The sequence below is a fragment of the Equus caballus genome, chromosome 2 (genome assembly GCF_041296265.1).
Source record: "Equus caballus isolate H_3958 breed thoroughbred chromosome 2, TB-T2T, whole genome shotgun sequence".
Lineage (NCBI taxonomy): Eukaryota > Metazoa > Chordata > Mammalia > Perissodactyla > Equidae > Equus > Equus caballus.
The window spans coordinates 111,904,074-111,930,286 of record NC_091685.1 but is presented as its reverse complement, the minus strand read 5'-3'; the positions used below and the strand labels follow the sequence as shown (position 1 = coordinate 111,930,286).

The window sequence follows — 26,213 nt, the reverse complement described above, 5'->3', positions numbered from 1 at the left end:
ACCTCAGCTTGGCTTTGGTTGTTTTATGTCTTTCCACAGAGGTCACCATATTACGTCCAGTGCTTTGTAGTTAATGCCCGGGCCAGTAGGCTCTGCAGTCCTGGGATTCTGGAGTCTCCCAGCTACAATCACCATTAGCTGGACGGGCCACAGTGTTGTTGAGTAGTCTCACAGATATTCTAATCCAAACACCAGAGGTTTGGGAGTCTCCTTATAATTTTAGGGGCCATGAGCCAACTGAAAGTTGAGCTCTGGGTATTATTGACCTAGAAATTCCCCAGCTGAAGCAGGAAGACAGATGACTTGGCAGGAATAGCTAGAGTTAGCCCAAGGGCTCTATGGAATATGTGGCCAACACAAAGACTGTGATTTACTCAGTCCTCCTCCAAGCCAATGCCAGCCTGCAATATCACCTGGGCATTATAGGATGGGGCTTGGTTGAGTCTTTTCTTGTTTCTTCCTTTTTGTTTTGACTTTTTATTTTTCCAAAAGCACATGCCATTCAGCCCCAGAAATGTGAAATAGAAGTATTCTACAGTTACTTGTTGTTAGCTCTTTATTTTGAATAATTTTTTTCTTTAAGACCCTTGCCCCTTTCTGTCTGTAATCTCCCATTCAGCTCTAAAATGCCAAGAGGCCCATCAGTCACACCAGATTTACTGCAAGAGTGTTAGTGAGCTGTGCAGTGCCTTTCAGTTTACAAAATGTGGCATCATGTCCATTCCGTCACTGAGCCCCAGAACAACCCTATGGGGCAGGAATTGTTATTCCCATTTTAGAATTGAAGAAACTGAAATCAGACTGATTATGTGACCAGTCCCCAGAGGACAGCTTCTCAAACGTGGAGGTTCAGCCTTAACTCTTTACAAACATGGTGTTCATCTTAGGGTGGCAAGAATTTGGGTTGTGCACTTAATAATTGTGTGACTTTGAGCCCATTACTTTACCTCTGGGAACCTTGGTTTCCTCATCTGCAAAACAGGAGCCTTGCAGCCAGAGTTCAAAACCTGGAGGGGAATTCCATTTGTTTCTAATGCAACTCACTTCTTTCCCTACCCCTAAGTTTTTCCGCCTTTGAGGGGAGACCCAAGGGCTTTCCGTTTCCATTTGTCATGGGAAGTCAGTGGAGTTCTGGTGTCTATATTACAGGCTCGGGTGTGAATCCTAAACTGTAGCACTTACTACCCGTGTGACTTGGGCAATTTATTTAATCACTTTAAGCTTTAGTTTCCTTACCTATAAAATGAGATAATAATAGTGCCTATCTTGTAGTGTTGGAGAGTGAGTATATAAAGTGCTTAGCCTGGCACATAGGGACCTTAAAATATTCAAATTTAACTATAATTATAATTATCACTATTGCCTCTCTTTCTTAGCATATAGCAAGCTTGGTACTGCCCCAAGTACCATTGAACCAGACCATTCATCAATTTTTTTTATCATAGTGAAAAAGAAATTATAAACCATAACTTCCTTCCACTCTTTTTTTTTTTTTAATCAATTCAATGCCAAACTATACCTGGCTATTGGCCTCACTGTTTGAAGCACTCTTCTTGAAGATGGAGATGGTTCACCTTCTTAATTGATGATTGGTTTTGACCTCTGGAGCTGGATGGTTTATGTATGGGCAGATGACCAAGGGCTTTTTCCTATGGCTTGTAGCCTGTAACCAAGCCCATGCAGACAGTTGGGTGGTTTTTGCTAGAACAGAAATTATGGGCCATGTTGGCAGCCAATCACAAAATTCTTTTGCCTTCCATTACCTTATGTTGAAAGATAAATTTCCTTCTCCTCTACCTTTTGTGGAAATAAAAGCAAGCAAACATGATTTCTGAACAAAGCGGTTTTAAGGAGGGGCTTTGCTGAAGGTACAAGTTCTCTTGTTGCAGAAGGACAGCCTGGCTCTGGGAGGAGATACATAGACCTTGCTTAAGAATAATAGGCAAGGGGCTGGCCTGGTGGCATGGTGAAGTTTGCACACTCCACTTCAGCAGTTTGGGGTTCATGGGTTCAGATCCCAAGTGTGAACCTACACTCTGCCCATCAAGCCATGCTGTGGCAGCATCCCACATACAAAATAGAGGACGACTGGCACAGATGTTAGCTTAGCGACAATCTTCCTCACACACACACACCCAAAAACAGACAAGACTTGGGTCAGGAACAATCTTTACTTTGCACTATCTTAGGGTTTTAGGTCCCTTGTAGGGCATTTTCCTGAAGGCTTCTTGTCATGATTCCCACAAACTTGTTCTGAAAATTATACTGTGTTATGTACATGTATGTATGTAGCACTTAGGAAGTGCCAGTTCTCTTCTTCTTTATATAAGTCAGGATCCATGCAGAATCCTCAAACAGGGTAAGTTTGGGAGGAGTTTAATGGGGAGTCTATTTACAAAAGTAGGCTGGGTAAAGGGAGAAAACTACAAGGGATGGGGAAGTATCCTGGAGCCAGCAATGACAGGGCCATCTGTAAAGATCTATAAAGGCCAGTGTATTAGTTTCTTGGGGCTGTTGTAACAAAGTACCCCAAATTGGGTGGCTTACCACAACAGAAATTTATCGTCTCACAATTTTGGTGGCTAGAAGTCTAAAATCAAGGTATCAGCAGGGCCATACTCCCTCTAAAAACTTTAGGGAAATCCTCCTTGCCTTTTCATAGATTCTGATTATTTTCCAGTAACCTTTGGCATTTCTTGGCTTATACATGCATCACTCCAATCCTCTGTCTTCACATGGCTTTCGTTCTCCCTGTGTCTCTGTCTTCAGATGGCCTTCTTATGAGGACATCAGTCACATTTGTAGAGGTCTACTCTATTCCAGTATGACCTCATGTCAACTAGTTATGTCTATAAGGACCCTATTTCCAAATAAGGTCACATTTGGAGGTATCAAGGATAAGGACTTCAACATATATTTCTTGGAGGGACACAATTCAACCCATAACAGTTATCCTTCCAGATGGAGAAGGTTGAAGAGTGGATCTAGGGGAACAGGCAGAGAAGAATCACACACTCTTTTTTTATCATGCCCTCCTTGGTTCACATTCCACAATGTCCCAAACTTTGGCCTCTCTTCTTAAGCTTCTAGGTCCTTCTTTCCTTACTTTATTTCATTTTTCATTGAAGTATAAGATATATAGAGAACAGTACACAAACAATAAGTGCATCGCTTGAGGAATTTCTACAAACTCAACGTACACTGTAAACAGCATTTGGATGAAGAAACAGTATTACACCACAGAACCTCTATCGTACTCCCTTCCAGTCACTACCTTCCCCCGAGAATAGCCATCCTTCTGGCTTCTAACCATAGATTTGTGCTGCCTATTTTTGAACTAAGTGAACACAAGTGAAATCATACAGTATGTACTCTTTTGTGTCTGACTTTTTTCACACAACATTGTGTCTCTAAGCATCATCTATGTTGTTATGTGTAGCTGAAATTCTTTCATTCTCATTCCGTTATGTGAATATACTACACTTATTTATCTATGCTACCATTGTTGGGCACTTGGATAGATTCCAGTTGGGGATCTGATGAATAATGTTACTATGAACATTCTTGTAGATATCTCAGTGAAAGCTTTTGGTGGTAAGTGTTTATGCTTATGACTTTTTGACAAACATCTTCTGGGAAGTCTTGCTCATTTCCTAGTCAGAATTATTTGTGCCTTCCTTGGTGTTCTCAAAGTGAGCACTTACCACAATGTATGGCATGAGTTAAGAATATGTCTCTCTCCCACCTACCCAATAATCCTTCCATGAGTCTTTGAGCTTTTTGAAGGCAAAGATTCTGCTTTATGTATCGTTATATCCTAGCATATGCCTGCTACGTATTAGGTACCTAATCAGTTTTTTTGAGTGAGTGAGTTAATGAATGAATGAATGAATGAATGGGGAGGGTAGAGACACCATGAATAAGGATCACAGGATGGAAAGGGTACAACAACAGAGTCAGCTCTTCTTCAAGAGGCTCAAACATTGGTATCATCTTGTGTTCTCACCTTGCGGCTTCTGCCTGCTTTTCCTCAAGGTCTTGTCATCACTCCCCCCTGCTTCACCTTAGGATTAGGCGTCTCTGAAGACCGCATTTTCTCCTCTTCAGTAACATCTTCAGTACATAGGTTCTCCTGACCATGGACTTCATGCATATTAGGAATCCTTCTAGTACTTTAATCTCTAATACTTTAAATCTTTTTTCCAGTTCTTTCCCTTTGATATTTAGACATGATTCAATTTTTCTTTACCATGAAATATAGCCTCATCTTCTGAGTCAATGATTTACATATTTTGCTTCCATTCCGCTTTCTCTCCAAGCTGCGGCTCTTTCAGAATTCTCCATGAATGCCAAGGCCTCCACATTCTCCTGGGACCCTACACTCTCAACATTGGAGTGCATCTTAGCTACTGCCTCTCTTCCTGTTCTCATCTTTCCTCCTTACTCAGTCAGCTGCCAACTCATCCAGTACTTTCCCTTTAATGCCTCTCTTACTAAATCTATAGTTACCACATTGATCAATGTCTTACTCACCTCACACATATGTTCAAAACAGACTCTTATCTGTATTTTCTTCCATTTCAGTTTATCCTTCACGTACAGAATAGTTTTTGTTACCTGCTTGTGAAATGAGAGGCTAATCAGACCCAGCTCAGTTCTGTCCAATCACATTTCTCCTTATTTAGCATCATAACTGCACCCACCCTCATAGAACCAGCTTCTCATATCTTTCTAGTTGCTGTCATCATGCCTTGATCACTCCTCATTTGACAAGAGTTCCTCAAAACACAAGAAAGGAAGGGTATTTTGATAGTATTTGCTATTTTGATAGCCTTATTATCCTTCATTTATAAAATTTCTCAAACTTAGGATTCAGCTTGTCAGGCTGTTATTTTGCAACCTTTAAAAATATGTCCTAACACTGCAACGTCTGCTTCACACATAGGCATATTCCCAGAATTAAGTCACGAGTCAAGTTTTAATCATATCAATCATTTATAAATTGTATGGTCTAGAGTGTGCTGATGGCCCTTATTACTAAGTGAAGATGTTGGAAATTAAGTCATTTAACAGTGCCTGTGCAGGTAATCATTTGGTGGTAAAGTCTTAGCTAGCTTAACAACTATATAAAGTAAGACATCACATATTTTTGCAAAATGACTTCAGGGTTAAAAATCAAAGGTTAAAAACTCAGAGTCTTCTCTTTCTGTCATGAATACTTTTCAATTTTTACAGCAGAAACAAGAGACTACTTTTATTACACTATTTATGGTAGCCAATTATCTCTTTGTAAAAAGAGGTTTCATATAACCTATTTTAGAAGAACAGTTAAGAGGCTATTTTGGTTTTCACTGTCCAGAGATTTTGCTCCTTTTTATATCATAGTCATATATTGTAATCAGAGTAGGGTTTTTGCGCATGGTTTTATTCAGAGGAAGTTACTGTAATTCAGAAAGGATATTAATCCCTGCCAGTCACCAATCTGAATATAGCTCAAGATTGGGCAATGATTCCCTGTACCGTTTCCAGGAATAGATTAGAGTAGAGCCTGGAGGGCAGGGAAGGGCTGGCTGGGGGGCAACTCAGGGACAGTAGCTTTATGTCTTGAATACTAGCAGAAAAATTTGGTATATGCACATTTGCTATCACTTGGTTTTGTAGCCCAACAATGCTTCTTGGATTTCTTCTCATGATCAATGAAACCAAATATGTCCCAGTCTTTGATGGTGCTGTCACTTTGATTCCTGACTTTATGAAAAAGCCATTCTGGTAATTTTCATCCTAGTCTTAGCCTGAGCTAAATAAGTTTTCTTGAATTTGTCATCTTCAGTCTTAGGAGAGGTTACATTAGAGTTGAAGCATAGTAGTGATGAAGGTGGAAGTCCATGCTAAACCAGCTTCGGGCAAAGAAGCTTGACTTTCTGAGTATTAAGTTGATTGTTTGCAGAATCTTAACTCAAGTGAAATGTCTGCATGTGATTGTATAAGTTGAGATTTTAGCTGAAGAGTTGAAATGTTCTTCTACACTACTATACAAAATTCTCCCTCCTTATAAAAAAACACACTGCAATCTACCTAGCTCATTGCCTTATTAACTGATAATGGTAGGCAAAAAATTTTATAAGCAATATGTTACCATACAAACAGTAGTTACTATTCTAACTCTTAACAAGTGGGAACCTCATGGATAAGATAGTGAAACAAAAGTTCCTATAAGGTATTATGATTAAGTAAGCACACAAAAGGCTCAGCAGTGTTCAGCAATGTTCCTAGATGAAGGAGACAATATGACATCTATAAACAGAGTTCTGGGCCTTCTAGGTAATGCATAAACTCTGTTTGGGATTGTGATAAACTTCTCACAACTTCTTAACTTCTGGAACCTAGATGTCTAATATAGGCTTGTCCCTTTGTTAATCACTTACATCATAGACGGTGTATTCTAATGTGTATATTTTCCATTTAAGATACTGCTGTAGTCAAAGTACTTCAAAAATTCAGTGTATATTTATATTCTCTACAAGTTGTTCAATATAAGCATGGGTTAGAGCCTCCAACTTTTGTAGACCAACTCACCAAAAATCAGTGCTTTGAAAAACAAGATTCAGTTAACTGAATGACCAATTTGCCAAAATTTACTGATTTAGCAAAAATGATTTTAATGTTTAAATAGGAGTATTCACTTTTAGTTACTGATGATAAAACATACAAAATTAATGCTGAGGTGTCATTTGAAGAATTGGCAGAAAAAAAATCTAAAAATGCTTAGTTTGAAGAAATAGAAACTGTCACCCAAAAAAGAAGTCAGAACCATCCTAGCACATATAAAATACTAAAAGTTTGGTTTTAAACAAAGGACAATTGGAATATGTAGAGTTGGTGGCATTTTGTTGACAGACTTGATGTGAAAACCTTATAAAGCGTCAGAAGAGCCAGGAGGGTGTCCAGAAGGGTAGTACTATAGTGGACCATGTGACTAGCGCGGGTAGAGAAATAAACAAGCTAGATGTGACGAGCAACCACACCACCTCAAATGTTGACCACTAGTTGTTAAGAAAGAGTTGAAGGTTGATATGCTACCTGAGAAACTGGCAAACTAGCTTTAAAGTATTATATGATTAGGAAAATGTAAAATGGCATTAAATGAGATTCCTTTATTGATTTTCCCAAAACTTTGGAGAGTTTTGTTCTATGTTGTAAGCTATATCATTCTGTAGTTGTTGTTTTTGTCGTTTCTCCTGCCCGTTGCTGCAAAGTCAGTGTAACTCAATCTCGAGAACACCTCGTCCTTGGACATCCTGTGTCGTGAGCTGCTGTGTGCTCAGTAATCAGTGGAATTGATGTTCGCGTTCCAATGTGGATAGTTCTCTCACAGAGGTGTCTGTACTAGAACCTCAGTTGCCCACTTCCAGCTTCTTGGGGCTGTCAATTAATTCCCTAGGCTTGGATGACTTGATGACACCAGCTAGCAGAATTGCCAGTGCTGCTTTTCTTAGTTATTGTTAGTAGTATTTATTATTGTTATATAATATCATTGGTAGCAGTTCCTCGTGTGTTAGGCAAACAATAGTGGAAACTTACTGGCAGCAATCTGGAAGCCCGATCCACTATCCTAGAAAGAGTTCAGGGAAAACCGGGCTTCCGCAAGCATAGTGTGACTGTCCCAGAGAGCAGCGGAAGTTGATACCACTGAAGCAACTGGAACAAACTCGAAGGTTGGAGGCATATATTAGAGCCTCACGAATCGACTTGGAAATATTTTCAGATGCAGGGAAGTGGGAAGTGGTGAGATGTTTTGAAGTTTCCATCCTTACATTGGCACCCCAGAATCTGCTAAGTTACTTTGATACATTGAACTCTGACGTGAAGATGAGAAGATATTCTCATCCTGTCTTCTGCCAGTTTGTCTCGTCAGGAATTATGACATTACGCATTTCAGCAATGAATGAGTTTCACTATGTGTAAGGGTTTTTTTTAATCTTCAGCTTCGTTGGGGTATAACTGACATATAAAATTGGAAGATATTTAAAGTGTACCTCATGGTGATTTGATATACATGGACATTGTGGAAAGGTACCCCCCATCTAGTTAATTAATACATCCATTACCTCACATATTTTTCTTTTTTTGGTGAGAACATTGACGTTCTACTCTCTTAGCAAATTCTAGTTATGCGATACAGTGTTATCAACTGTAGCCACCATGTTTTACATTAGATCCTCAGACCTTACTCGTCTTATAGTTGAAAGTTTGTGCAGGTCTTCTTTGTATCTATGAGGTTCTTTGCATATTCACCATACTAGAAATTTTTCAGCAACAGATAGATTTGCTCTCAAAGCCACAGAGGAGGTAGAATGTCCAGCTGTTTAGGAAAGGTTACCTAGGTTCTTAATAGCTTCCATAATATTCCCTCATTTAGCATGAGCAGTATAGCTTGAATGGTCTGTACTCACCACTGCTCTTACAACTTTGCCCTCTGGGACCACGTGTGCCTGGAAATGCTAACTGGGGCATATTTCAATTCTCCTGTACGTCTTTTCCATCACATGCTCGCTGTTCCTGTGGTAAAATATTCCAGGAGCGGAAGCTGATACAAATTCCAATGACATTGCGTTTACAATATCACCAACAGCAAGTAACTGCCATATCACTTCGGGGTTTATCCTGAGACACAAAGTCAAATGGTCAAATTTTCAGTGGGCTAAAAACTCAAGATTCATGAGTCTTCACTTAACGTCAAACCCACCAATGTTTTCATTCCATGTTCTGAGTGCTCAGTGCCCTTGTTGAGGATAGACTGGCAAGACAAAAGTGCCAGCACAGTGATACACAACACATGACTATGGAATTATGTGGAACATAACAATTTGTTTAATGCATTCAGGGTTTCGGACAGATCTAATCAAGCATCTGACCAAAAGAGATAGGAAGTCACCACTGTTACGTAGTCATATCAAATAGAATGCCAAATTTTTGTTGAAATAATAGCATTTCATATGAAAATTATTAGATTACATTGATAATTTTTCTTTTGAAATGTATTAACATTTTCAGGATTCTTATTTCAAAATTTCAGATGGCATTAGTTAATATTAAAAAAGTAACCCAGGGGCTGGCCCCGTGGCCGAGTGGTTAAGTTCACGCGCTCCGCTGCAGGTGGCCCAGTGTTTCGTTGGTTTGAATCCTGGGCACGGATATGGCACTGCTCATCAAGCCACGCTGAGGCAGCGTCCCACATGCCACAACTAGAAGGACCCACAACGAAGAATATACAACTATGTACCGGGGGGGTTTGGGGAGAAAAAGGAAAAAAATAAAATCTTCAAAAAAAAAAAAAAAAGTAACCCAATTTGAGTACCATCAGTTACCAAAATTAATAATTTCTCTAATAGTGCTAAGGCTATTAAAACTGTAATTGTAAAATTGTCCTAACTGCCAAAAGCACACCTAGAAACCCCCAAATGAATCCGTCTTCTTATTTTCTGTGTTTATAGATGGTCAAACATATAAAATTAAGGTTAATATTTAGTGCAGGGTCTCGTATATGGTAGGCATTCAATAAACATTTATTTAATTAAATATAGAAATAAACGTTGCTTGGGCACTGATCTTGGGTCTTGCTTATCTTTCAAGTCTCCTCTCTCCCTTGTTGAGAGTTTCCTCTCATCATCCTCAGAACTGTTAATCTGGTTTCCATTGCCCCTCATCTGTTACACATGTCTAGACTCAAACTGTAGAAAGTGTTTAGTTGTTTTCCCTAAGACGCTCCTCAGCCCCTGTATAAATCAGTGGTTCACAAAGATGGATACTGCCTACTTCTGTTTCAGCCCAACCAAGAAAACTTGTTACAGATGGATCAGTGGAGTGATGTTAAAATTCCGTCACTCTACAACTGATAAGAAAAGTGTAAGACCTGCTAAGGGTTGCGATTTATGAAGAGTCAGGAAACCAGTACAGAAATAAATGTGGTTCCAGCAGAGCCAAATGTGAGCCTTTGGCCTGTCGTCACGGAGGCCAAGGTCGGAAACCCGTGGGTGCCCTGCAGGCTGTGGAAACCGCTGTGGTGCCCACTGGTGACACTAGCTGTGGTGGTAGGAGGGTACGTTTCCTTACCCGTCATTACCACAAAGAGAAAGAAGCTGACTCTGCAAAGCCTTTTCTTTTCAAAGTGAGAATTTTGAAACCTTTTGACAAGCAAAATGGGAAAAGTAGTTGATTGCCTTCCGCTTCCTCCCCCAGGATTGAGGGCTTATTAAAGACCACTGGAAAGGGCGGAGATCAGGAGAATGAATTTGAGGGAACATCTTCACATTGAAAGTGAGCCCAATGACCTGGACGTTGGAAATTCTAACAAGATGGGAAAAGGAAGTGGATGCTGTTTCATTCACTAATGTAGCATAACCCTAAGTAAACAGTCATATCACAAAGCACAAAGCACCCTCTACCCGCTACCTTTCCACCTCCCATAAATATGATAGAGGGAAAATAAAGCCAGCGAGTAACTTTCTTTAAATTCTCAGGCTACAGGACACAATCATAATGTACTCTCTATTTTCATTTTGCTAGAATAAAGGAAATAAAATAATTTTTTCTAATTTAAAAATGGACAAAGTGATGAACACAAGAGTGGTTTACTGAAGAAAAAGGCCAAGCAGTAGAAGAAGTCAGTTATCTTCGGTCTTTTAAGGGACCCCTGAGGCAGGACAGACTGTAGTCCCTCCGCCGACGGTACCCCGGATCTCTGATGAGAGTCTCTACCCTTACGTAAGGATTGCAAGGAGCACCGAACATAGTCTGCAAATATGAGAACTGTAGAGCATCAGTCTCTCCGATGGGCTTTACTGTCTAATTAGAGGAATGAGAAATGAAGACATAAAAAGGCCAGGAGTCTGAGAAACTCGTACGTGACTGTTACTGCTAGCATCTGACTCCATTTCACTCTGATGGATCCTGTGGTCCCGCTAAGGACCCTTTGCTGATCCTGCAACACGTGCTTCACACCCATCCTGCCCTTTCTCAAGATTCTTAATAACGGGCTAGCTTCAAGCCAGGCCTCCAAAAGAAACCTGCTGGGTGATGCAGACTGTGCAGAGAGCGCAACTGAGAAATCGGCTGAGCAGGTGGCTCGCGTCGTAGAGCTTAGTGTTGCGGCGGGGGGGGCGCACAAGCCCAGAGAGACTATCATTTGCTGGAATGTGTCTTTCAGGGCTGCAAGTGCTGGATATTTTGATGTTTATGAAATTACCTCACAGGGAGAGGGAAAGCAATTAGCTATCAGAGTAATTTCAAATAACAGCATCTTAAAATTCAGGATGACAAAAACAGGGCAAAGTGGGTGTCATTAATGAATCGCTGTGGCAAGAGGAGAAATGAACATGCTCTTTTAAAGTGATCAGAAAGTATTTATGAGAGGCCGACTGTTTGAACCACACTTTGGAGATTAAGACAGTTAGAGACAACGGCATTCTATCTTTCAAGGAGATTATAGGACTTACATTTAAAGCTTAGTTACAAAAGCATTTTAACTATACAAGATAGGTATGTTTATGAGTGAGTGTGTTATATGCTGTGGTGTGCTGGTAAATCAGCTCTCTTAAAAAACAAGAAACTCTGATTTGTAGTGTTTGCCAGCTTCTGTGGTGTAAATACCCCCACCATGGCCATCACTGAACACGGAGTTGGAAAGAGATCTGTGTAATTGTCACTCACAAGCCCGTACCAGCCAGCTCCAGCACACAGCGGTCATCTGTCTACAGGTACAACACCTTAATGGCATTACTTAGATTGTCAGTGTCCTAGATGTCGGGAGAAGGGAAGTCGGCCAGTCAGACTCCTGTTAGGAAGGCCTTAATGGGGGAAGGTGGGATTTAAATAGGGGGAAGTATTGTGAACTCTTAAAAGGTAAGGCTGCTTGGGTTATTCTCCTCACCTCTCCCGACCATGCCCCAGCCTCTGGATGTAGTAGATACTCAATGAAGAAATGTTTGTTGAACAACGAAAACAAATGTTAGATGGAAAAGAGTGGGAAGTCTCTTTTGAGCAAAACTTTAAAAAACAAAAACAAAAACAAAGCTGGAGAGACCAAAGCAAGTATGACCAAATGTTAGTGTCTATTAAAGCTGTTGGCAGATGCATACATACTATTATTATGTATTTTATTTTCTGCTTTCTATATTGAAAATACATTGAAAAAGATTTCTATATTGACATATATTGAAAATACATCATAATAAAAATTACTTAAATTTTTTAAAAACCTGGGAGGAAAGGGGAATTATGAACTAAGGCACAGAAGTAGGAACAAACACACTCTGGTGGATGCTGAGCAGACACTTGGATCTGATCAGAGTGTGGCACGGAGCAGCAAAAGTCGAGGTTGGGTGTAAGATGGGTGACTAGGAATCTTACCCCAGTCAGCTTCGGCCTTTCACACTTCTTCTTAAGTGGTGCTAAAGAACTCAGTCCGTTCCTTCTCCTTAGAATTATAATTCGTGTGTTAAATTTTGAATTTTTGTATTGATGGGGAAAAATTATTAACATTAATCAAAGTTAGAATTAGATGAGAAGGGAAATATTTAATCTTATTTCATAGGGAAGTGGACAGCTTAAATAAAAACACTTGTTATTGTGAAATGAAATCAGTGGTATCACACGGGGTTGATTAATGCAACTGCCTCCATATTGAATGGAGTCCAAGTTGCCCAACCCCCTTTCCTGGCCCTAAACGCACACGTATTCTGAAGCAGCCTAAAATAGCGTCCAGTTGGACAAATGGATACAGTGGCATAGGGTCTCCTGAATTAGAGTGCAGTGTTCTATTCATTGCATAAAACAAAGAATAAATCATACGTAAATTTACACTCCGTTGGAAGTCTATTGTTGATAAAATGAAAGGGGATAAAATGTAATAATCACGGCAAGCTGGCATTCAAGGCACTGGAGAAAATAGAGAAGGACATTTTCAGTCTGCTTTGTACATTTCACATCGTTGTATTAGCACCTAGTAGTATTAAATGGCACCTTAGAAAATAACTCAGTGCACAAAGGCTCTCAGAAAACATTCGCTGTGTCTCCGATGCACTCCACATAATGCGTTCAGCACCCTACAGACAGGCCATCAAATTACAGTAATAGGAAAACAACAACAAACGCTCGCCTGAAAAACGGGATCTCTGGAATTGGGGATGGAGCTTACTTTATTCTTTCAAGGCTTTATTATATAAAGCTTGCTTTGAGTAGCTACATTAGAATCTGTGTGAAAATAGAGGGCACGGTGGTGGCCATCTATTGAGCAAATGGGGTCACAAATCAATCCTCAGAAACGATCTTCAAAAAGGGAGATTGATAAAAAGTGTACCAACTGACACACAATCAGTATGCATCTGGGACACATTTTACTGACAAATAGTCATTTAGAACACACTGTACCATTCTCCTGTATTGAACTCACAGACGTCTAAGTCCAAGCTGAACCCCATTAACATGTTGTCTCATTCTTGTCAGTATCTTCACACACAGTTGTTTTCCCCTTTTTTAGACTCTCTGAGTTTGCCTTTATGAAATTTTTAGAATATCTCAAGGAATAAAACTTCTACTGATTATTATGGAATTTCCAAGTCAGATGGTTTTCCTCCTACCAAAAATGAAATAATGAAAATTCAAACAGAGGAAGCTTTTCTTCTTATTCTAGTCTCCTGTGCTCACCAAATTCTGATGTTTTCCAGCCACCCTTTATTTTCCTTCTTCCTCGTATTTACAGCCTTCAGAGATACACGTGAATAAGGTTCTCTTAGCTGAGGCTTTAGTTCTTTTGATTTTATCACATTATTCAAACCTAACATCCAGTAAACTATTCCTATGTTTTTCTCTGAACTTTTTTCTTTCTCTTTAACTTTCTGGCACCTGTGTTTAATACTATGAGAGAAAAATAATAGAACACATTTTTAAGAACAATTTTGGGCTGAATGCTTAAATATAGCTTCCAGAAATATGAGTTTAAGTGCAGTATTCCAGATGTGGTCTAATAAGTCACGTGACATGACATAATAAGTGCTTTCCTGATTGCTGGAGCAGATGTTCTGATCCTCAGCACAGTAGGTACAGTAGGGTTTCCCTGCTTATCTCTCCCTCTTCCATTCCAGGCTCTCCTCGACACGCTGTGCGGCTCCGTGTTCTGTTAAATGATCACTCCTCAAACATACATTCTGCCTCTTCAATGCCTTCCTTTCACTCATACTTTTCTATTTATGCACATTTTCTCAGCTCTCTTTTCAGGTCCCTAAAATCTTTTTTTAAACAACTCTACACTTGTTAAGATTTAGCCATGTTTTATTAATCTTGGCATTGCTAAGATTCAGATTTTGGTGCATTCTCTGAGGTCTGAATAGGAGATAATCTAGAAATTACACATACATCTAAATGAAAATAACATACCTTAATTAAGATATAGTATTTGGAATTTCATACTAGGACACACTTCCCATATCTTTATGTCTTTGCTTCTTGATATATCTGTCTTTCAAGCAAAGGGATGATATCTGAGTTTTGAGATTTTCAGATGTGAAAATAGTCAAGCAATCTCTTTCCAAAAAGGCAGAATACCTTTAAATTCAGCCTCCTCAGAAATCTGCCATCTTTAACATCCATTTATAAAATATGTTTGTTTTGTCTTTTGAGAAAGATTAGCCCTGAGCTAACATCTGCTGCCAATCCTCCTCTATTTTTTTGCTGAGGAAGACTGGCCCTGAGCTAACATCTGTGCCCATCTTCCTCTACTTTATATGTGAGACGCCTGCCACAGCAGGATGGCTGTCAAGCATGGCTTGACAAGCAGTGCATACGTCCACACCCACGACCCAAACTGGCAAACCCCGGGCTGAGGATGCAGAATGTGTGAACTTAACTGCTGCACCACCAGGCTGGCCTCAAAATATGTTTTCTTTAAATGATGCTGTAATAAATAGAATATGTTTTTCCATAGAGTAGGTAAATAATCATTCATCAATCCATCTAATTATTAAATTAGTATGATGCCAAAATGGAAATTATAATTTAAGAGGGAGTTTGAGATGGCATGTTTTCGATATTAAGGAATCAAGAGTAGTTTTTAAATTGCCATGTAAAGTGGCATGTTAATGATAAAATTTTATTCTTCTTCTTACACAGAAGTAGTATGACTTATACATTATACAAATTACAGAGTAAAACACTTGGAAAAGTCAGCTAAGAAACTTCCATTGAAGTCCTTCTGTAAGACCCCTCTGGTCTCATTCTGACCCATGTCTTCAGTAACCTCACAAGTATTTGCTGAATTCCCTAATTTGTAGTTCTAGCCCCCTAGGCTCCAGACTGTATGTCTACGGGACAGCACCACTTGGACGTCTCAAAGACACCTCACATTCTACATGTTCAAAGCTGAAGTCAAGGTCATGCTCCCCAGACCTGGTCCTCCTCCAGTGTTCTCTGTCTCAGTGGACAGCACCACCATCTACTCAGTTGTGCAAGCCAGAAGCCTAGGAGTTATCCTTGTCATCTTCTCCGTCTCCCCACATCTTTCTACTCCATCACTTAGTTCTGTTGATTTGTATCTCCTAAATACGTCCACTTCTCTTCAACATCACCGTCATCCACTCAAGCCAAAACCATCATCATTTCTTCTTTATTAGTAGGGTGACTAAACATCCAGGTTTGCTCAGGACTAAGAGCATTCCCAGGATGTGGGATTTGCAGTTTTAAACTAGGACTGTCCCAGCCAAACCAAGATGAGTTGATCTTCCTAATTATTGATCTCTCTGCTTCCCCTTTTGCCTGCTAATCCTTCTCCACACTGAAGCCACAGTGATTTATTTAAAATAAAAATAAAAAATGTGAGATATCAGTTCATACCCATTAAAATGTTTGAAATTTTAAAAACTGACCATGCTAGGTACTGGTGTGGATGTGGAGGAACTGGTACTCTTGTACACTGTTGATGGGAATGTAAAATGTACCTTGGAGTAAAAAAATGTATTTTGGAATGTCAAACCACGTGGAAGAACTGTTGGGCAGTTTCTTACAAAGTTAAACAGATACTTAACGTCTACTGTTATGTTTATCCAAGGAAACATATGTCCTCAAAGAGACTTTTAGATTAATTGAAGCTTTATTCATGACAGCTCAAACGTGGAAACAACACAAATGCCCATCAACAGATTAGTGGATAAACAAATTGAGGGCTATCCAAACGATGGAATACTACTCGGCAAGAAAAGGCCCGATGGATACATGCCACAACGTGGCTGAATCTCAAAAACACGCTGAGTGAAAGAAACCAGACATAAAAGAGTACATACCATAAAATTCCATTTACATGAAATTGTAAAATAGGCAAAAATAAGATATATAGTGACAGAAAGCAGATCAGTGGCTTCCTGGGGCTGGGAGGTGTCGCTGAGACTGGAAAGGGACATGAGAGAACTTTCTGGGGCAATAGAAATATTTATATCAATTTTTGTGGTGGTTACAAGCATACATTCATTTGTCAAAGCTCGTCAAACTGTATAGTTAAAGTGGGTAGATTTTATTGATGTAAATTATACTATGGGATTTCAAAAAGAAAAGTAAATAATTTTTTAAAACCTGCAAATCTGATCATGTCACCCTGCTGTCTAAAACACTTCAAAGGCTTCCTGTTACTTTCAGAATGAACAGCAAAATCTTAACGTCTGGCCCTGCCTGCCTCTCTGGTCCTATCTCATGTCACTTCCCCCCACTTTCTGTGAGCCAATCCTGCAGGCCTTCCCTTTCTTTTTTTGACTCCTCTGTACCTCCTACCTCAGGGCCCTTGTACGTGCTTCTCTTTCTGCCTGGAATGCTCCTCCCACCTCTTCTTCATGGTTCGTTAACACCTACTCATCATCCTTCAAATAGAAACTCAAATGGTACTTCCTCCAGGAAGCCTGCCCTGACTGGAGTATGGTACACTCTTATTGCATCTCCTATGCTGTAGAACTGCTTTTATAGCACTTATTGCAATTTGTAATTATATGTTTGTGAGATATTTTGACTAATGTCTGCCTTTTCATTAGACTTTAAGAGCCATGAGGTTAAGACTGTTTTACTCAATATTATATACCCACACTTTACACAGTGCTGGGCTTAGAGTAGGACTCAATAAATATTTACTAAATGAATGAATGCTCCATTACAAATGACAACTAACCATCACTCCTACATTACAGTAGAATAGTATCTCAATCAATAGGTCTATGCAGTTTTATTATTTAAACTCAAATTAATTAGTAAAGAATTTCAATTTCCAAACACTTTTATACCTATGCAAGCCTTACATTAACATTTTTTTTCACCAAAGCCAAGCAGGTCATTGGCTATCCGGTTGTTCTACAGGTCCCCAGAAAACTGAAAATTTATTAAAAACAGACATAAGATAGAATTCACAAAATCATGTTATTGTTATATTGTTGATCATTTTTGGAATTTGCATTGTTAAATAAAACATCTATTTCTCCTAGCATAATACACTGATGTTTGTCTTTGCCAATATAAGTTAAGCCTACTTGATAATAATTTAAACGTGTTCTTAAAAATACACAGCACGCTTTTGAATAAAGAGGAAATATCAAAGTCATTATGTAACTACCTCAACAGAAACATTATGTCCTGGTAGGAAATCATCTGATAAAAGCTTTTGATGACACCAAATCTGGGTAACCTTTTGAACACATTAGAGTTAATAGTCATAAAATATTTCCTCATGAATCTTTATGTTTTACCGTTAGCAACTCTCAGAAGAATGGAACACTTTTCTTTTTGGATTTGCAAACTATCAGAACATGAGAAATTAAGATATTTTAAACTAATAACATAAGGATGTTATTTCAAATCTTTTGAACATGTGAACGACCCTGCTACTTATTGTACAAAACAGAATAACCATCATCACCTCTACTATGTATGATGGTGGTTGACCATGATCTCTTGTCAAAATACTTGATATGGCAAAAATCAATTCATCCTATGTTGGTGAAAGCGGAACACATCTTTGTTGAATTAATGTGGGTCAGTAAGTTACTCATGATTAGCAGAATTTACTTCCAGGAAAAATGTTGCCACTTCAGAGGAAAATAAATGACTTCTTTTTCTCAGAAAACAACAACAAAAATAACAGGAAATAATGGATGTTTTCATTTTTCATCTTAGGTGCCAGAAAACTAAAGCCAAATTCAAGTCTCAAGTTTTCTGCTCTTTACAAGTGCTCAGGAGCATTTATTGGATAATTTGTATGCTTTTGAATATTTGCAAGTCATCAATGAACTGATCTCTTAAGGTCACCTGGAAGGCAGGGACTGCCTTCCTGGCTCTTGTATTTGCACACACCACAAGGCCAATCAGGCACATCCCTTGGTTGTAGTAGGGGCTCAATAAATGTTGGCCCCAAAATGAATGAAATTGTATAAGAAAATTCTGAAGTGATTTTATAATCTCGCTCTCTTCTGGTTGGAGCCAAAATAAACCAGTATCCATACAACGTTTTTGCTTTCTGATTTAGTTAATAAATCCAGATGGAAACTGAATTTTCAAAACGAGAAGGCAATTGATCTCAACAGAAGGAAACAAAAATGATTTTCAGAACTTTCAAATTAACTGCTTTGCTGTGACTGGATTTGGAATCAGAGTCTTTAAAAGACCTGTTGTAGTGAACGGAAATATGTCATGCATTTTGAAACCTAGGCTACATCGTGCCACCAGCTGAATTTCAAAATCAAGCAGCCAGATTAGAGCAACAATATTTCCTTGATTTTTATTCAGTGAACTGTTTGAAGTGCTTTTAATAAAAATTGTAGATGATCACAAATATCAGAATACAGAATGTTCATATACTTTGTGTCTCTTGAAATTCTGCAACTTGGGTCCCTATTAAAATGGATTCTAACTCCACTGGTAGGACTTATAACTTGTCAAATGCCTTTCTTGTTTTTACCGGCAATTGTCAGTAATTGCCTATTTTTACTAATTTCTTATCTTAGAATTACTTGCTTAGTTTTAGTGTAACTTTACTCTGTGGAATCATTGATACCTACACTTAACTCATAATCAGCCATGGATTCCCACTCTCCTCCACACACCGCCCCCCATCCCCTAATTTTAGTTCTAACCTAACAAGATCTTTCTTCAAAATATACACACAGAATAAAGCCATTTGCATCAAACCTGGAAAAACTGAGACAGATTTTAACCTCGGTACTTACATGCAGTTCACTCCTATGGATTAGCAGTCAGGTATGAGTTACGGAAAGCACGAGCCTACTCTCCCATTTTTCAAACATTTCTGGGGAGAGATAAATTTTCAGATTCCGAATTTATATGACAGTGAAGTCAGGATGACGACTGTCTCTCTCTCTCTTTCTCTCTCTCTCTGTCCGTTAATTATTCATTGAAAAGCTTTTTAAAGACACAGTTCAATATTTCTTTACTGACTCACTGTTAATAAAATTACAAGTAGTAATTGCAGTCGTTGATTCCTTATAATGGCACTTAACGTTTGTTATATTTCTAAATTGCCTTAAAGCGACGTAAGCAGTTTTCTGGAAATGCGAAGATGCGATATTCCTTGTACATTAACTACCATCGCTACCAACCATTAGCAGGACTTGCCCAATCATTATTCCTGTACTTGTGCCCCACCTGTGTTACTCTAGCCACTTTCTTTTTTCTTTTCATTGTGATAAGAACGCCTAACGTGAGCTCTCTTACAGTTTATCGCTATCTATAGGTATTATGTTGTACTGCAGATCTGTAGAATTCATTCATCTTGCATAACTGAAAATTCACACCCCTGAATAGCAATTCTCCATACCCCCCGCCGCCCCGCCCAGTTCCTGGCAAACATCATTCTCTTCTTCACTTCTATGAGTTTGACTATTTTAAATACTTTCTCACCTTGATATCCAACAAGTTTAGGCAAGGACAGCACAAAAAATTATTTTTAAAAGCAGGGATATTTGGTCTGGAATTTGAAACTGATATGTGTCCCCTGCTGTCCTGGTTTTCCCACATGCTGAGCTAGAATACCTGAGAGAAACTGTATAGAAAACAGCCAAGTTTGATGATGAAGTCCTTACATATAGCAAGTCTAAAATTTCATTGAGTGTTGTTTGGGATGCTATTAATGTTATTACTGGAATACAAACATCAAAGAAAATCGGATCACACACTCAAGGAAATTATTCCCTGCTGGAAACCCTGTTAGCTGACTTCAATTATGCTGTCTTTTTCTCATTCAGGAGGCTGTGTCAGCCCCATTATCTGCTCTCCAAATGGCCCGCTTAATCAAAGTGCACACATTTGAAACTCATCAAATTAAGTAAAATAAAATTTGAATCTTGTGCTTGTTCGGGTCCAGATTGTGGCACTATCAAAATTATTCTGATTGCTAAAAGTGTGTCCACGGACCGTAGTAAGAAGATAAATAAGTAGGGCTGAATCAGAATTAAAACGAGAGCCTTTCTGATGGAGAGCTTATAGGCTCGAAAGTAGATGTTTGTTTCAGAATTAACATCTATTTTTTAGAGTGTAATTCGGGATTTGTTGAATTCCCTCCATCATATTTCCTGAAAGGAAAACACAAGCATATAATACAGGTATCCTTTTTTGTTTTCACGTTTGTTATGAAAAATGTTGAACAAATGGTAGAGAGACTAACAAATAAACACATACTTATCACTTTTAAAAAATATTTTTACCATTTGGACATATTTGTTTCACAAATCTAAAGTATTTTAAAACAAGTTATGGACACTATGACATTTCACCCTCAAATACTTCAATATCCATAACTGAAAAACCAGAATATTTTCCTACAATCCACAATTCCATTATCATACCTTACAAAAGTAACAATTATTCCTTAATAACATTTAATTTCCCAATACTATTCAATTTGCCTTAATTGTCCCAAAGAAGTCCTTCAGAGCTGGTTTCTTCAAACCAGGAACTGCACTTACTCTTAAATACCACAAGTCCAAATTTTAATTTAAATGTATTCGTGGATATCTTTGTAAATTTTAAGGATGCATTTGTAACTTTTAATACACTTAAGATGGACCAAAGAAAGAAATTCACCTCATTATATTTCAGGCATTCTTAGGTTGGCTTTCTCAAACATTTTCTAGTATTTAATTCAAAATGTTTTTGTCCTCTTTGTTTTGCTTTCAACAAAACTGCTATAAGAAGCCAAAAATGAGCAGAAGTGTTTTCCACTGCTAAACAAGTGGGAAAACTTTCTCACTATCTCAAAAATTATGACACAAGTTTAGAAACAAATGTTAAGAGTAAAATGCCTTGAATACTAAAACACAATAATCAACCCATATCACTCTAATAAACGTTATGTTAGCCCAGAATGTTGATTATGAAAATGAACAATTCAATAAATCTCGTGTAGGCCCTACTACTTTCATTGGAAGGTATAGAAAGGAGCTATTAATGATACAATCAGCTGACCTCTCTGAATTCCCCTGAGAACTTATCAGGGATGCCCAACCACAAGGTGGTGCCTCAGACCTGTGGGGTATGTGCATGTGCTAGGATTGAGCAGGGAGAAACTAGATGTGTCACCCAACGGGCTCTTCCTAGTGGCCTCACAACATGAGAATGTGCATAGCTTATCTGGGAGAGACATCCAGAACATGTTTTGTCCTCCAGTTCGCCAAGCAGCATGCTTATCACTGGTGTGGAGCATTTGATCAAGGCAGGCCTAGGAACTTGTTTTGCAAGTGAGAATGTTTCCATCCACAGCAACTAATTCCTCATCATTGATCCACTTATTGTGTCAATAGTCTTGTATCCCTCAGGTATATAGGTAACCAGATTTTGCAAACGACAGTAGCAAGAATATCCAAATTGTGGATTTGGCTAGTCAGATCTTTTATCTATTTGTGATATTCAGTGATGATATAGGCTATAACTCAGAAAAGAAAGACTTGTTTGGGCAAAACAAATATTTTCTCAAGGAAAGTTATTAAAGCTTCAAAGTACCCTTAAATAAGGATATTCTGCTTCTGGAATCGTCCTATGAGATGGTAGAGCAATGATTTCCAACTATGTGTTCTCAGTGATATTTCAGTAAGTCCAGAAAAAATGAGAAAAGTAAGGACAATATTGTGAATTTTTTATGGAGTTGAATTTACTAAATCTAAAGAATTAGCCTCTAGTCTGAGATTGTCTTTTCATTGTCTGTGTGTGTGTGTGTTGAAGTTTTGGTGTTAAAGTTTCCTTCCTTCATGAGATTATGGTGATAGTTGATAATATCATTTTAATGTCCAAAATTTAAAGTTCATAACCCTATGTAATTTTATGTTTGTGTTTTGGTTATCTGTTGCCGTATAAAAAACCAACCCCAAAATCCGAGTCCTCAAACAACGACAATCATCTATTTGCTCAGGATTTTACAATTTGGGTAGGGCTGGGCGGAAAGAGCTTGTTTCTGCTCCACAGGATGGCTAAGTGACTCACCTGGGCCTGGAGAACCATTCCTAAGACAGTCCGCTACAATGTGAGTGCTTTCCAATGAGACCCTTTCCTGGGATCTCTTTCATATTTCATCTCAGATGGATTTTCCAAGATGAATTAGCTCTGCATATGGCATTCCCAACATAGCTACTGCGCTTCCACAGCTTCATCCTTATCCTAGTCTTACTATGTCATTCATTCTCTGGATTTTGATGCCTCCGTAACAAAGAATTGGAACGTCATGCTCTAGCTTGGACTTTTTTTTTATTATCAGCATCTTCCCTTGCCCCATATGTCTGTTCTCCACCCAGCTTGCGAAATTATTAATTCCAGACCTTTGTTAATTCTGATCCCTTGCAAAGGAAAGTGTCACTCTGTTCTAAGTCTCCCTACCAAAGTCCTGTCCATCCTTCAAGGCCTGGTTCAGAAGCCAATTTCTCCATGAAGACTTCCCCGATCTCCCTGCAGCAGGAATCAATCTCCTCTACCACAGCACTCTCCGAAAGCTGTCATAAAATCATGTTTCATCTGCCTGTGGACTGAGTAGGAAGGGAGCTCTTTGCGAATGAGGAGTTTGTCTCAATTACCTTTATCTTATTAGTAAATACCTAAAAAGTATTTGTTAAATGCATTGAACCAGAATCGAATCATATTTCAAATTAGCTTGAAATAATCTTTAATTATTTTTATTTTAAAATGCTGTTTTGTCATTTTTGCAATAATGCCTACTTTTCTTAATGTTTTGTTTTCTCCAAAAGTGGATCAAAGAATCTTAGTCGTGGAAAGAATCTTGAGGCATGATATCACAATAAAAGGACATCATTTTAACTATCCAAAGGCAAATTTATTCTGTTTTGGAGGTCATCCAGAAAATGTTGAGTTATCTTCCTTAGAAACCCATTCCAACTTTTTGCATCTTTTATCCACAGGAAGTTTTTCCTCACATTGAACCTAAACCACTCCAAGCTTCAGTTTAATTTGTTTCTTATTGCTCTTGTCTCATAGTCTCCATAAGGAACAGCTGGTCACAATCCATTTCATTTGTTCCCTTCACAGTCAAATGTCAGCAGGTCTAAATATCCTTTGGAAAGCACACACAAATTTTCCTTTTTATTCAAGAGTCAGTGGGCATCCCCTACTGGCAGAGCAGGTTATTAAGGTTTTTTGTGTGTGTGTGTGAGGAGTATGGTGAACTCCTTTAAACAGAGAGTTCCTAAAATTACTATTGAGAGGGCAGTATTTCTCAGAGGAGAAATTCAAAAAGACACTCTATTTTTCTGTATTTGAGGAAGAAAATGGATCAAAGTTTGTTTGTAAAAAAATGAATGTATCAAATTAATGAATTCAAAGGAATATTCACAGGTCACTAATAGGATGTGAACAAATGGATGGTTAGGGAGAAGCTGCGGAAAGTTTACATTCTCATTGCCCCAGAAGTGAAGTGACCCAAATACTCGGCTGAAGTTTGGCCAAAGAAGAGTAGGGTCTAACTGAAGCTTAACCAGTCACGCATCCTTCCTGGGCACCCTGCCTGCAGGACCGACTCCCCACTGTGATGATATTGTAATGAGAAAAAAATGCATGCAAATTAGTAAATAGTAATTAGAGGTGGAGCCATACATAGTCTGATTTGGAGAAAGATTTTGGGAGGAGTTGGGAGGGAGTTAGAGGAGATAAAGTGTGAGGTCAGTAGAGAAGGAATCTGAATTGTATACAAAACAGTTGAATGGCAGATGCACTGTTATGAGAATAGGGGAAGCACTTACCCGTTACTGCTCTCACTGGCTGGTTGAAACCAGGGTAGATAAAGGATATAGTTTCCTATACATCTTCTCTCTTCTAAGCATTGGCATCACTGACCTGGACTGTACTTAGAAAGTGGGAAGCTCAGTCTTCCAGTGACCACTGTAATTTGATTTGGGTTTAATACAGTTGGAAGGGCTTGGAGCTTGGATCACTTTGCCTGCCTGGGGAACTTGGCACCTCCCAGAGAAAGCAGAGGGAGTAGAAATGAGAGTCAAAACGTATCAGCAATAAAAAAAGTGTACTGACAAGAGAAAATAAGGATGTGATCTGTGGTTTGTTTGACAAAGTTATAGAGTGGAAAAGGCTTCAAAAATTCATTGAATTGATTTTCCTAACTTTCTTCAGATTTTACCTAAACGTTGTAGCTAAACAATTATTATGTGTTTATTTAATATCCTAAAGCATTAATTGAACACCTCTTGTTTGAGGAGTTAACAGATGTAAGCTCTGAGAACAATGCCTGGCACATAGACTCAGATGAGGTTGGGCATTAGTCTTGGAAGCTGTCACTCGTGTAATGCACTGGGCTTGATACTCTGGTGTAGAGATAGAGGGCAGAGACATGAGAGATTCAAATCCAAGGGCTCCATGGAAGGCAATTCTATAACTTCTCTATTCATACACTCTGCTATATGCGTCCACGAAGTATTGAGCTTGACATCTGCCCATTTTCTCCCTATCATCCATAACCCTGAAAGTTCAGAGGCTTTCCTAAGAGTGGAGAGGTCATGGGCTGCAGCTGTTCCCATCCTCTTCCTCAGTAACTTTTAGAGCCACCCTCTCCCAACATACACACTCACAGCCCTCCATGACTTTGAGAAGATCAAAGATTCTTATCTAGAATCATGTTAGGTTTTTGTACAATACTCGAATGATGTAAATATAATGGTTAGGGAAAAAATACTTAAATTTTTAGGCAGTCCTTCAAAGATAACCTGATTTTTACACATACTTTTAATTCTCAAAAAATAGTGTGGAAGTCACATTCCTTACTAAGATGGACTCCAGGTTTTCCGGAATGACTAAGGGTAATAATCTGAGAAGCCATTCCCAACAGTATGCGTCAATATGAAGAAGTAAAATTTTTGATGTCTTTAGGCTAAAGAATTTAGGAGTACAGTTTATGGCTTTAAAGCTTATTTAATATCAAGAGATTGTTTTTTAATGTGTAACATACCCAGACAGAAAAATTTTGTTAGCCAGTCTTGACTATAATGTAGGAGGCACCCATCCTGAGTACTGACTCATAACAATATGAGAGTTCTTTAATTGAGTAATTGAGGCCTATTTGGGGATAACAAAATGACTCTTGAGAATGAATGACCCCAAACTCTGGGATGAGAACCAGATAACTTTTACAGTATAGTTAATTTGGTTCCTAATATTTGCAATTAATATGAATACCATACAGTGGGGTTCTATAGTTTGGGTTCCTTGGAAAGCAGAGCCTGACACAAGAACTCTGGTTCAGGTAGTTTATTTGGAAGGTGATCCCAGAAAGTAGGAGTGAGGAGCAAGAGACTGAGACAGGGAGAAAGGAAAACCCAATACAGACAGCATGTTGTAGAGGTCACTGCTAAGAGTAATAAGAGACTTGATTCTTCTGGCAAGTCTGCAGAATGTCTCTCAGAATTTTCCACTGGAAGACAGGAGGCTGGAAAATTATCCACTAGTTGTATCCCCTATTCTTAAGGGTTGCCTCTAGGGTCACTAATGCTCCCACACTCTGGGGCTTGTACTTGCATGAGGGGAGAGGAAGTCACCTCCTACAGACAAGGCCCTGGGGCAGAATGTGACAGGGAGAGTGAGCTGCCCACCGAGCTGCTTCTTAACCTCAGAAGCAAGCTGAGGGGATGTGACACAAGCACCAGAGAGGTCTGTTACAGGGGTTCTGCTAG

The 26,213-nt window shown here is 38.8% G+C and overlaps 1 protein-coding gene across 3 annotated transcripts in view; it reads right to left on the bottom strand.

The window, feature by feature from the left end:
• The window catches only part of TRPC3 (transient receptor potential cation channel subfamily C member 3), a 142,895-nt gene extending 123,475 nt beyond the window's left edge, over positions 1 to 19,420 (bottom strand). Inside the window, exon 1 of one of the 3 annotated variants that reach the window (XM_070259676.1) lies at positions 19,248 to 19,420. In XM_070259676.1, the coding sequence (XP_070115777.1) occupies positions 19,248 to 19,249 (2 nt within the window). In that variant the 5' untranslated portion in view covers positions 19,250 to 19,420. The remainder of the gene's footprint in view (positions 1 to 19,247) is intronic. The other 2 variants (XM_070259675.1, XM_070259677.1) reach the window with 2 other exon arrangements.
• Between the last annotated feature and the right edge of the window lie 6,793 nt (positions 19,421 to 26,213).